This window comes from Callithrix jacchus, chromosome 10, assembly GCF_049354715.1.
Source record: "Callithrix jacchus isolate 240 chromosome 10, calJac240_pri, whole genome shotgun sequence".
In the NCBI taxonomy this organism is placed as follows: Eukaryota; Metazoa; Chordata; class Mammalia; order Primates; family Cebidae; genus Callithrix; species Callithrix jacchus.
In genome coordinates this window covers 63,969,622-63,983,683 of record NC_133511.1, presented here as the reverse complement: position 1 = coordinate 63,983,683, position 14,062 = coordinate 63,969,622, and the positions used below count along the sequence as shown (strand labels likewise).

Here is a 14,062-nt window from a genome sequence, read left to right as displayed (position 1 = left end):
TGGGAAGTTACAATAATGTTATTAACTTTTGTGATCTCAAAACCCTGTAGCCAATTTAGATAGAATCTAAATAACTTAAATTGTGTAATTTGCCTTTCCCAAGTGAATAATGTGTACAAATTTAAAGATTTTTCATATTGTGCCATAAAAGTTTTCAGATAAAATTTCTGTATTCTACAATATAGTTTAACAAGAAGCTTACCAGAAAAGTGAGGTACACTTCTAGTTGTATAGTGATTGTGTCAACTTAATCTCCTTTTTGTTTGAAATTGTCTTTTACATAGATACTTGTTTTCTTATTCCAAGGTAGACTAAATGCTACTTGAGAATATACTTGATTGCTTATTTACAAATATGAAAACAGTTTACAGACCATTCCCAATCCAAAGTTTTCTTACTGTATTAATTCTTACTTTATTATCAAGTTAATTTGCATTTCCTGAATGTCAGGAAAAATAAATGAATCTTGAAAGATAAAAATGATTATGATGGTAACATTAATAAATCCTAATATTTATCTACTTTGTACTGTGCTAGGCAGTGTACAATGCCATCTCTAATTCTCAACAATTATGCAAGATAAATGGATACTGTCCCTATTTTATAGACAAGGGAGTAAAGCAAAGAGAGATGTAGTAACTTGTCTATGGACAATAACAGAGCTTGATTTAAAAGCATACTGGCCAGGCCATTGTCCAGGTAAACAGTCTCTAAGGAACACTAAAATATCCCTGGAAATATATCATGATGGAGAAAATTACAGTGATCACAACTCCTCTCAAGGAGAGGTTGGAAGAACACTTTGAATAGGCTGCCTGGGTATGTGGTAGAAGTACAGAAGTGGGACCCTTCCTGTAGTGCATGATCAAATAATGTGCCTTTCAAGGAGGGAAAGTGAGGTTAGCTATAGGCCTTCTATTTGAGTAATTTAGGGTATGCAGGTTTGGGCTCTAGCTAAGTCACTTTAGAGGAAAGCCTCCTTCACCCGTCACCCTGCAGCATAAGCCTTCTCTAAATGTTGGACAAGAATATGTGTTTGCTGCCATGTGTGTACCTACGCAACTGTCTTGCATGCTCTGCTCATGTACCCCAAAACCTATAATCCAATAAAAAATTAAAAAAAAAAAATAAATAAAAATAAAACACATTTATAACAAATTTAAAAAAAAAAGAATATGTGTTTGGAGCGGCAACAAATTGCTAGCTTATTTAGGGACCTGCATACCTGAGTCAGGCCCTAGTAACAAGGCTTTTGATGGTAGCAGCAGCCAAGCTGGAGCAACTACTGCAAAGATGCCAGCTGTAGCAGGGGAGGCAGAGCTGGCAGGGTCCAGGAACAGGTGAGAACTCCATCCACTACTGAGTTGGTGGGGCAGGAGTCCCACACTCCCAGGCATAGCTACAGCTACCCAGCCACAGTTCTGCACCTGAGCATCCTTGCACTCTTGGAGGTCCAGTAAGCCCCTTACCCTTGCAGGCTTGAATGTACCTGCACCCACTGCTTGGCCTCTTTCCACTCCCAGCACCCACTCCAGGGCACAGCAAAGCTGTGACTGAGCCCAGGTGCTGTAGCAACCTGGCCAGGTGTGCATGTGCTTGGGGTGGTGCTGACATGCCAGCCCCCTGCAACCTCAGCCCCCTCTGGACTTTGGGCACTGACTAGTATGAGAGGGAGGCTGAGGGGGTACTGAGGGAAGCTCGGCATGGGCCTGCAGGCACTTCTCAGCAAGAATAGCCTGGGCACCATGGGCCATATGTTGACAGCAGCAGGAGGCAGATAGGTTCCTGGGCAGAAAGGGGCAGTTCCCTGGTGAAGCCCCACCTTCATGAAGCCTGAGACCCAGGCTGTCAGTTCTGGGTGGAGTCAGTGGCCCAGAGTGAGAATTTATGGTGCTTTTTCCAAACCCTGCCATGGCCACCCTGCCATGGATCAATCAGCACTCACTTCCTCCCTTTTAAGCCCATAAAAACCCCAGACTCAGGCAGACTCACAAAGATGACCAGAGACCTCAAATAGGAGCTACACACTCTGGGTCTCCTCTCCACTGAGAGCTCAACATTTGTTGGGATGACCTGCCTGCAGATAGGAGCTATCTACTTCAGGTCTCCCAAGAGCTCTTCTGTCACTCCATAAAGCTCCTCTCTGACTGTTCACCCTCTAGTTGTCTCCATACCTCATTCTTCCTGGACACAGGACAAGAACTTAGGACATGCCGAATAGGTGGGCTGAAAGAGCTGTAACACAACAGGGCTGAAACATACCCCTCTCCCCTTCTTGCCACATTGCAGGTGACAAGAAGGAGAGAAGAGCTGTGGCCCTTCAGGGAGCCCAGATGTAGGGGCTCCACAAGACAGGGCTGTGACACCCTTTTTGGGGCTCTTTGGTTTCTGGCATCTCCAGGTTTTCAGGTGCCACCACATTCCCCTTGTCCAGATGTGGGTGCCCACAGTGGAAGATGCTTATGGTGTATCTGATTAAACCACAGGGTTGCATGGAACCAGTGCCTATGCTGGCTTCTGGAACTACCCACCCTGCTGCAACAGCCCGTGTGCCTGGCTGGGCATGGTGGCCAGACCCCAAGCTTGCTCATTCATGCACTCCTGACCGCTCCACACCTGGCTTTCCCTTGGTATGCATGGGATCCAGGCTGGTAGCAGGAACCAAATGCAGCCTGCCAGGTCAAGTGGGCGGAATGAACCCAGTGGGCTGGAACAAAACTCAGGCAAAAGTGCCATCACCCACAGAGGTTTCCAGCTAGAAAAGCAACACCCTAAGGATCTTGAGACACTTTTAAGTGGTGGAGCCACAATTTGAAGCAGTTCTTATCAGACTTGAACTTCATGATATCACTCACAAAGTTAATAGTACACACTAAAGTAATTGAAAGTTATTTATCTTTTATTTTTAGTGACCTATAACGACTATATCACTGTTGGTTCTTACCTTTACTAAGACTGATCTTTAGCCAGAAACAACAAAAGTAAGAATGCCCATCTAGCTGCTATGATTTATATGGTGTCAAGCCCTATTTCAAAGTTAGGTAAGAAGATGTAGAACAGCAGCCTGGCCAACATGGTGAAAACCCATGTCTACTAAAAATACAAAAAATTAATCAGGTGTGGTGATGTGTGCCTGTAGTCCCAGCTACTCAAGAAACTGAGGTGGGAGAATCCCTTGAACCCGGGGGTGGAGGCTACAGTGAGCTGAGATGGTACCACTACACTCCAGCCTGGGTGACAAAGTGAGACCCTGTCTCAAAAAAAAAAAAAAAAAAAAAAATGTAGAATGGGGATCAGCAAGCTTTTTCTGTAAAGTGCCAGGAGGTAAATATTTTAGGCTTTATGGGACAGGAGTCTCTGTTGCAACTCTTCAACTCTGCTGTTGTAGCTTGGAAGCTGCCATAGATAATATGTAAATAAATGAATGTCACTATGTTCCAGTAAAATGTTACTTAAAAAAACAGGTTTAGGCTGGCCACGGTGGCTCACGCCTGTAATCCCAGCACTTTGGGAAGCTGAGGCAGGTGGATCACCTGAGGTTGAGAGTTCTAGACCAGCCTGACCAACATGAAGAATCCCTGTCTCTAGTAAAAAATACAAAATTAGGTGGGCATGGTGTAATTCCAGCTACTCAGGAGGCTGAGACAGGAGAATTGCTTGAACCCAGGAGGCAGAGGTTGTGATGAACCAACATTGCACCACTGCACGCCAGCCTGGGCAACGAGCAAAACTCCATCTCAAAAAACAAAAAACAAAAATAAGCTGGGCATAGTGGCGCATGCCTATAATCCCAGCTACTAGGGAGGCTAAGGCAGGAGAATCACTTGATCCTGGGAGGGAGAGGTTGCAGTGAGCCAATGTTGCATCATTGTACTCCCACCTGGGCGAGAGTACAATCTCAAAAAAAAAAAAAAACAGGGCGGGAGGATCACTTTAGCCCCGGAGTGCAAGATAAGCCTGGGCAACATAGGGAGACCTCATCTCAACAAAAATGAAAAAATTAGCCAGGCATAATAGTGCATGCCTGTGGGTCCCAGCTACTTGGGAGACTGAGGTGGGAGAATCACTTGGGTCCAGGAGGCTGAGGCTGCCTGATTGTGCAATCATGCTCCCAGGATTGTGCTACTACACTTCAGCCTGGGCAACCAAGGGACACCCTGTCTCAAGAAAAACAACAAACAAAAACAAACTAACAAGAAACAGGCTCAGGCCAAGAGATTGGCTCTTGAGCCATAGTTGGTCACCTTGATCTAAAAAAATACTTTGAGGTAAACTCCTTTTGATAACTTTTTTTTTTTTTGAGATGGCGTCTCACTCTGCTACCCAAGCTGGAGTGCAGTGGCGTGATCTCAGCTCACTGCAACCTCCGCCTCCCAGGTTCAAGCGATTCTCCTGCCTCAGCCTCCCGAGTAGCTGGGATTACAAGTATGCTCCACCACACCCGGCTAATTTTTATATTTTTAGTAGAGACGGGGTTTCACCATGTTGGCCAGGATGGTATTGAACTGGCCTCAGGTGATCTGCCTGCCTCAGCCTCCCAAAGTGCTGGGATTACAGGCATGAACCACCATGCCTGGCAATAACATATTTTAAAAACTATTCTGATGTTTAGGTATCTTTAGGAGAAGATATTCTTGAGCTAGCAATTGTGACTATATTGAAAAGAATCAGATAACCATCATATAATGGATTCAAAGAACTCTTTAAGTATTCATGCTAGGAGCCAGGCGCAGTTGCCCACATCTGTAATACCAACACTTTGGAAGGCCAAGGCAGGAGGATTGCTTGAGCCCAGGAGTTCAAGACGAGCCTGGGCAATATAGTAAAACCCTGTCTCTAAAAAAAAAAAAAAAAATTAAAAATTAGCTTGCATGGTGGTGCACACCTATACAGGAGGCTAAGGTAGGAGGATTGCCTGAGCCCAGGAGGTCAAGGTTGCAATGAGCTGTGATTGTGCTGCCACTGCCCTCTAGCCTGGGGGATAGAGCAAAACCCTGTCTAAAAAAAGGGGGTTTTAGTGCTAGGGAACCGCAGATATTACTTAGAAGATAAGGATACTGATGCTACAGTTCAGTTTTCAGCTCTGATATTTATTAACTGAATGAGCTTAATTAAGTGAGTCACTTAATCTTTGTTCCTTCACTTGTAAAAGTGGAGGTTATAGTACTTATAAATTTCCCATGAAGATTAAAATAAATGATTTATTTGTTTATAAAACAAACTTACTGTATGTTATTCATGTATCATGCACTGTGATAGGCACTGGGATTGGGAAATTAAGTAAGAAGTAGTCCTTTTACCTCAAGAAATTTGTAGTTTAGTAAAGGAAACAGAAACAAGCAGTTTTCATGTGATATGACTAATACGACTCCTGAGACATACAAAGCTGAGTGGAGTAGAAAAGGATAGAGCTTGCCATTATATGAAAATGGAGCATGGTGTCCTGACTGTCATAGTGAATAAAACAGAAGTTTCATCATTGCTACCACCTCAGAGTATAAAAAGGAATATACAAAAAGAGCATGCAAAGTGTTTGTTTCTCAAACTATGTCTCTGGATTCTAATCTTTTCCAAGCAATCTTCTGCAGTATCTGTTTATGCTGATATTCCCCCATTCAGAAAGAACCTGCTATAGTACACTTTAAGTGACACTTAGAAGGAAATGAAAGGCTGAAATAATTTTTAATCCATTGTATTGACACATAGTTTACATGTAAGAAAATGCACCCAGTTTAAGTGTATGGTTTGATGAGTTTTGACAAATGTATGCTCCTGTATCCCCATTACCTTTATATCAAGAAAGAAAAACAGAACATTTCTGTCACTTTAGAACATTCTTTTCTGACCCATTACAGTTAATACTGACTCCTACCCTGAGCTCCAGGCCACCACCAATCTGCTTTCTATAATTATAGATTAGTTTGTCTGCTCTGGAATTTCATATAAAATAATTATACAGTATGTACACTTTTGTAACCAGGTTCTTTTATTCAGTATAATATTTTTTGAGGGCACTAATCTGCCAGTTACTTTTGATGAATATATTCATCTCTGTTGTTACATATATCATTAGTAGTATTCCATTATATGATTACACCGTTTACCAATATTGAACATTAAGGTTGTTGCCAGTCTGGGGCTACTATGAATAAAAGGACTATGTGTATCTGTTAACAAGTCTTTATATGGATGTATGTCTTCACTTCTCTTGGGTGAATACCTAGAAGTGGAATTTCTATGTTGTATGGTAAGTATATGTTTTGCTTTATAGGAAATTGCCAAACTGTTTTTCAATTTAGTTGTACCTTATTATGGTTCTACTGGCAATACATGAGAGTTTCATTTGCTCTATATCCTGGCCAAGACTTGGTATTATCAGTCTTTTCTATTTTAGTCATTATAGTGAGAATAATATACTATGTCTGTAGTGATTTAATTTGTATTTTCTTAGCGACTAATGATGATGTGCATCTTTTTATATGCTAATTGTCCATTTGTATGTATTAACAACTATCTGTTCAAACCTTTTCCCCATTTTTATTAACTAGCTTTTTCTCATATTGAATTGTAAAAATTCTTTATGTATTTTGGGTTCAAGTCCTGTCAGATGTTTGTATTTAAATGTTTTTCCAGTCTGTGACTTTTCATTTATTGTCTTTTGAAGAACAGAAGTTTACATTGTTATGAAATTCAAGTTATTTTTTAAATGTTTATGAATAGTGTTTTTGTGTGCTAAGAGATCTTTGCCTTCCCAGGATCAAAGATATTTTGTTTGTTTGTTTGTTTATTTTACATTTAGGTCCATGATCCATTTTGAGTTAATTTTGTCGAAGATCATGTTTTCCTTACTAGTATCTGGTTGTTCCAGAACCATCTTTCAAGAATATTATTCTTTCAGCATTAAATTATCTTGATACTTTTTTTCTGTTTTATTTTATTGGTCACTACATGTATCCTCATACTCTCTAGTTACTATAGGTTTATTGCAAATCTGGAAGTCAGTTAGAGTAAGTCCTCCAATTTTGTTCTTTTGCAATATAGATTTGGAAATTTTAGGTCCTTTGCATTTCCACATAAATTTTAGAGTCAGCTTGTCAATTTCCACAAAATAGCCTGTTGGAAGGTTGACTGTAATTTCATTGACTCTATAGACCAGTTTGAGGACAGTTAATATCGTAAAATACTAAGTCTTCCAAACCATGAATGTGGTATATTTCTCCGTTTATTTAGTTTTCTTTAATTTTTCTCAGTGATGTTTTGTAATTCAGTTAATAAATCTTTGTTAAATTTAACCCTATGTTTTTCATGCTTAGGATGCTATTTTCAATAGTATTGCTTTTTTTTTCCCTTTGACACGGGGTCTAGCTCTCACCCAGAGTAGAGTGCATTGGTACCATCTTGGCTCACTACAACCTCCTCATCCCAAGCTCAAGCTATCCTCCTACCTCAGCCTCCTAAATAGCTGGGACTACAGGTGCACTCCACGATGCCCAGCTAATTTCTGAACTTTTGTAGAAACAGGATTTTGCCATGTTGCCCAGGCTGGTCTCAAACTCCTGACCTCAAGCAATCTGCCCATCTCAGCCTCCCAAAGTGCTGGAATTACAGGCGTGAGCCACCACACTCTACCATACTATTGCTTTTTATTTATTTATTTTTATTTAATTTTTATTTATTTATTTATTTTTATAAAGTTTTTCAGCAAAAGAAACAAACAGAATAAAAAATAAAGACATGGATTTTTTTTTTGAAAGAAAGAAAAAAAGGAGTGAAGGAGAGGAAGAAAGAAGAAGAAAAAGAGGGAGAGAGAATGGGAATGTAGCTTTATTCTAAAAATGGGTATTAATAATGGCCAATCAATATTTTGTGTATTTAAGGTAGAGAATGTATATTTTCTGTATTTAAAGTGGAGAGCTCTATAAATATTTATTGAGTTTACTTGTTCCGTATCTGAGTTCAAGTCCTGGATATCCTTATTAATTTTCTGTCTCGTTGAGTCTAAATCTCTTTATGAGTCTTATGCATCTGGGTGTTAGGATCATTAGCTCTTATTGTTGCACTGATCCTTTTACCACTATATCTTTGTTACTTTGAAATCTATTTTATCAGATGCAAAAATTGCAACTCCTGCTTTTTATTTATTTATTTATTTTTGCTCTCCATTTGGTTGGTAAATCTTTCTCCATCCCTTTCAGTCTTTGTGTATCTTTGGATGTGAAATGGGTCTGGATGTAGCGTACCATTAGGTTTTGGCTGTATCTTTTGATTGGGGGATTTAGTCAACTTAAATTTAGGGTTACTGCCATTTGATGTTAACTGGCTATTTTATCGATTCGTTGAAGTAAATTCTTCTTTATGTTGATGCTCTTTACTTTTTGGTATATTTTTAGAAAGGCTAATACTGGCTTATTTTTTCTATGTATAATGCTTCTTTCAGAAGCTCTTGTAAAGCCAGCCTGGTGGTAATAAAATCTCTGAGTACTTGCTTGTTCATAAAAAATTTTATTATTCCTTCAATTGTGAAGCTTAGTTTGGCAGGATATGAAATTCTGGGCTGAAAATTCTGTTCTTTAAGGATGTTGAATATTGGCCCCCACTCTCTTCTGGCTTGTAGGGTTTCTGCTGAGAGATCTGCTGTAAGTCTAATAGGCTTCCCTTTGTGGGTAACCTGACCTTTCTCTCTGGCTGCCCTTAGTATTTTCTCCTTTGTTTCAACCCTGGTGAATCTAACGATTATGTGCCTTGGTGTTGCTCTTCTTGAGGAATATCTTTGTGGTGTTCTCTGTATTACCTGGGGCTGAATATTGTCCTGCTTTGCTAGATTCGGAAAGTTTTCCTGAATAATATCCTGAAGGGTATTTTCCAGCTTGGATTCATTCTCTTCGTCATATTCAGGTACACCTATCAAACGTAAATGAGGTCTTTTGACATAGTCTCATATTTCTTGGAGACTTTGCTAATTCCTTTTTATCCTTTTTTCTCTATTCTTATCTTCTTGTTTTATTTCATTAAGTAGATCTTCAACCTCTGATATCCTTTCTTCTGCTTGATCAATTCGGCTATTCAAACTCGTGCATAAAAGTTTTTTTGTGTGTTTTTCAGCTTCATTAGTTCATTCATATTCCTCTCTATATTGTTTATTCTTGTTAGCATTTCATCAAACCTTTTTTCAAAGTTCTTAAGTTTCTTTACATTGGGTTAGAACAAGTTCTTTTAGCTCCCAGAAGTTTCTTATCATTCACCTTCTGAAGTGTACTTCTGTTAATGGCACACAGTCCTTTTCCATCAGGGCTTGTTCCGTTGCTGATGAGGAACTGCAATCCCCTGTAGAGGGAGAGGGGTTCTGATTTTGGGTATGCTCAGCCTTTTTAGGCTGGTTTCTTCCCTTTGTTATAAATTTATCCATCTGTTGTCTTTACGATTACCGCCTTTCTAGTTGGGTTTCTGAGTGGACACGCAGTTTATTGATTCCCAGTGCTGGAATCTGAGCAACCCACTGTGCCAGCCAAAACAGCAGCGATAAGACTGATGGTGCTCTTCTGCCCAGGAATCTCCTCCTGTTTACTCTGCACAAAGAGCTGCTGCGCCGAGGTGCCAGGGAAACCGCTGCGCTGGCCACAAGAGTCGCACTGGCGACCCATGGAGCCCCTCCACTGGGAATCTTCTGGTCTGTGAGCAACGAAAATTTGTATGAAAGTGTGGCGTCCTCTCATTCTCTGCGCTTTCACTGGGAGCTACAATCCCGAGCTGTTAGCGATCAGCCATCTTGGATCTCATCTCCACCAGTATTGCTTTTTAAAAGGTTTATTTTCCAGTTATTTGTAGCCAGCATTTAGAAATGCAAGTGATTTTTGCATATTGACCTCTTATCCCATGATCTTGCCAATTTATTCATTTTTCTATTGGTTCCTTAGGATATTCTTTGAACATATCAAATATGCGAAGCCTTCTAATGATTTTTAAATTCGTCTTGCCTTCTGTGTGCTTATGCTTGTTCATTTGTGAAACATGTACTGGAAAACGTTCATTTTAGGCATGATCCTAGTCTCTGTGGATACAGAGTCAAGGAACTCATTGTCTGAGAAAGGGGACAGATAAGAAAGTGACTATATATAATGAAGTGAAATAACCATGGTAATAAATACAAGCTAGGCCTCCTAAAGACCTTTGGTTTCTTAACAGATAACTTGCTTAAGAATTTGGAATAATAGAGTTTAAAAGTAAAAACTAATATTTCACCTAATATTTTTATCATTGTCCAAGTCACAAAATTTAAAAGTAAAAGAGGTCTTAGAAAATGCCTGTTCTAACAACCTTTCCTTACAAATAAGAAAATAAGAGTTGGTCCAATTCCCACAGCCAATTAGTAAATTGAGAGAACACTCTTCCTGCCTATACCATGGTACTCAAACGTTGGATTGGATACTCACTGATGGCCAATTGTTTGTTCATATTGCCTTATTTACAAGATACCTCCTATGTATCAAGCGTTATCTTTGTGCTAGATATATGAAAAAAATAAGATTTATTCCTGCACACAAGGAATTCTCAGGCTAGTTGGGGAGACTGATAAGGAAAGAGACAATTACAATAGATTGGTATTTTCTACAGTAATGTTTCTTAGGAATCATTAGTTCCAATATATAGAAACTATTCAAGCTAGCTTGAATTAGGAGAGATTATTTATTTACTGTAAGGATATGAGGAAAGTATATGGAACCCAATAGCAGGAAGTATAGCCCCACCTTACTAGAACTGGAAGGGCAGGTTCTTCCCTCCTCTTTTTGCCATTCCTTCCTCTCCACATGGCTTCATGTCTTTGTATCTGCTGTATTTCTCTCTCCCTGCAAATACTTCTGCTTATTCATCTACTTGTTCATTCAATTTGGCTGTCTCCAATATCAGCCTCAGACCTTGAGTCCATATGACTTTGACTCTCTATAGTGTTGTTTTGTTTTGTTTTTTTTTGGAGACTGGGTCTTGGTCTGTCACCCAGGCAGGAGCCTCTATCTCCCAGGCTTAAACTCTCCTCCCACCTCAGCATCCCAAGTAGCTGGGATTGGAAGCATGCATCACCATGCCCACTAATTATTTTATTTTTTGTAGACACAGGGTCTCACTTTGTTGCCCAGGCTGGTCTCGAACTCTTGCGCTCAAGTGATCCTTCTGCATTGGCCTCCCAAAGTGCTAGGATTACAGGCATGGGCCACTCTGCCCAGCTGACTCTCTATACTGAATTGATTCAGTCTTAGCTCCCAAACTCCAGACTTCAGGTGAGAGCCTTTCATTGTCCCAGTTTAAGTCATGTGTCTACTCCTAGTCCTTCCAGCTTCTTAGAGGATAATGGGCAGTACAGGTTTTCTTAGAACCTGAGTGGAAAGAAAGAATATGAGTGGAAAGAAATGATTGATATCACTCAATCATCAAGAGATACAGGGAAGTGGTAAAGCAGCATTCTATTTATGTTCCTACTTATATATTCTTTAAAAAGTTTCTTTCTCTCTTTTTTTCAAGGTTTGAATGTTTCAAGATCAAGAACTCAGTAAACTACCATCTGCTTTTTACCTTAGTTCTATTCAGTTTAATAGTAACCACAGTAAGTCATATTTTGTTTCTAACAGATTAAGCATATAAGTTTGCCATTTATGGAGTTTGGCATATTTTACTTTCAGTATTTGCTTCATGATGTCAAACTGAAATCTTTCTATACAAAACTAGAATATTGCACTGACAAATATTGCTCCCTTGTACCCTGTTCAAATGTTATTTCTCACTGTAATTGAAATAACTTTTAAAATCTGTTTAGTTTTTAAAGAGAGAAAGCAAAAAAGCAAATATTTAGTAGCAATAGGGGAAAATTAACTTTTCTTATAGATGGACATATCTATTTGTTAAAAATGAGAGATTGGCTCAGCTCCATTGGTCCTAATGTGACTATTTTAATGATTAACTTTTCCCTAATAAGTTGAGACAGCTAGTCACTTCTGATTATACATTAATGCTTTTTTTCCTCAAGTAAATTGCATTTTATAATGTGAAAATATTTATTTCAACAAGCATATATTGAAAACCTACCATGTCAGGCTCTAGAAATACAGAGATGATTAAAAAGCAGTTGCTTATCTGTGAGGAGCTCATTCTATTAGAGCATTTAAGCATGTACACAAAAAAATCGCATCAAAAAATAATAATTACAATAATAGAGATAAAAACTACTCATACAATGATGAGATAAAGGTGGTTCAATCAGGCTGCCTGCATGTGTCAAGGAAAGCTTCCAAGAGGAGGCACTTGAACTAGAATTTAACTGATGATTAGGAGTTCATCAGGCCACTGGGCAAGAGTGTGGTGAAACATTTGTAGATAGCACTATTGTTTGTTCATAGGCAGAGAACTTTGGAACAACATAGTAAACTACCATTTTAATAACTTACTATATGCCAGATATTGTAACTACTTTACCTTTATTGTCTCATTCAATCATCACCACTGTTTGAATGGTGATGATTTAATATGGGCAAGATTTAATATGGCTGGAACATATGGTAATGGATGAGCAGTGAATGAGTCTATAGAATTAAACAAATATCAGATTGTAATACGCTTATATGCTTTGTTTAAGCAAATTTTTATCCTCGAAGTAGAGTGGAGCCGCCAGGCATGGTGGCTCCTTTCTGTAATCCCAGCACTTTGGGAGGTCTATATGGGAGGATTGCTTGAGCCCAGGAGTTCAAGACCAGCTGGGCAATATAGTGAGACCTTGTCTGTACAAAAATTTTTTTTTAAATTAACCAGATGTAGTGGCATGTACCTGTGTCCCAGCTACTCAGGAAGCTGAGGTGAGAGGATCACTTGAGCCCAGGAGGTCAAGGCTTCAGTGAGCCGTGATTGTGTCACTGCGCTCTGGCCTGGATGACAGAGTGAGATCCTGTCTCAAAACAAACAAACAAACAGACTAAAAGTACAACCTAATGAAATGCTTACATTTGAGGACTAGGTGGAAGAAATGGAGCTGGCAAAAGAGACTGAAAACAAGTAATCAGGTATGTAAGAAAGCTAGGAAAACCTGATGTCATGGAGTACAAAGATTTCTAGAAGTGAAAAATGGAAGAACAGTTGCCTCTGAAAGGATGAGTACAGTGAAGATTGAACGCTAATAAAGATTTTCAGTTAGAAGACCAGGTAACCTTAATGAGGATGCTGTCAGTAGTAAATTGATGGAGGCAGAAGCTAGATTTCAGTTATTTGAGATGTTGAATAGGAGGTTGAAAGGGCACATATACACTATTTACTTGTTTCCACATTTCTTTGCCTAAACTACTGTCTTAGTCCATTCTCATGCTGCTGTAAAGAAATATCCAAGGCCAGGCACAGTGGCTCATGCCTGTAATCCTAGCGCTTTGGGAGACTGAGGTGGGCGGATTGTGAGGTCAGGAGTTCAAGACCAGCCTGACCAACATGGTGAAACCCCGTCTCTACTAAAAAAAAAAAAAAAAAAAAAAAAAGTTAGCTGGGTGTGGTGGCACATGCCTGTAATCCCAGCTACTCAGAAGGCTGAGGCAGGAGAATTGCTTGAAACTGGGAGGCAGAGATTGCATTGAGCTGAGGTCACACCACTGCACTCCAGCCTGGGTAAAAGAAGGAGACTCCATCTCAAAAACAAAAAAAAAAAAAACAAAAACAAGACTGGGTAATTTATAAAGGAAGGAAGAAGGAAGTTTAATTGACTCAGTTCCGCATGGCTGGAGAGGCCTCACGAAACTTACAGTCATCGTGGAAGGTGAAGCAAACATGTCCTTCACATAGTGGAAGGAGAGAGAAGTGCAGAGTGAAGGGGGAAGAAGCTCCTTATAAAACCATCAGATCTCTTGAGAACTCACTCACTTTGATGAGAACAGCAGGGGGGACCACCCCCATGATACATTCACCTCCCAGAAAGCCCCTCACCCATCACGTGGGGATTACAATTCAGATTACAATTCAAGATGAGATTTTGGGTCAGCACACAGTCAAACCATATCAACTACATATTGGCTAATCATTAAAGAATTGTAGAATTTCA

At 39.6% G+C, this 14,062-nt stretch overlaps 1 protein-coding gene across 5 annotated transcripts in view; it reads left to right on the top strand.

Moving 5' to 3' along the window:
• Positions 1 to 14,062, top strand: part of ACER3 (alkaline ceramidase 3) — a 204,996-nt gene that overhangs the window by 149,648 nt on the left and 41,286 nt on the right. For all 5 annotated transcript variants that reach the window (XR_013523230.1, XR_013523229.1, XM_078340158.1 and 2 more), the window contains one exon: positions 11,515 to 11,596. Coding sequence is in view for 3 of the 5 variants with exons in the window: in XM_078340158.1 (XP_078196284.1) it covers positions 11,515 to 11,596 (82 nt within the window). In the remaining 2 variants the exon portion in view is untranslated. The remainder of the gene's footprint in view (positions 1 to 11,514; positions 11,597 to 14,062) is intronic.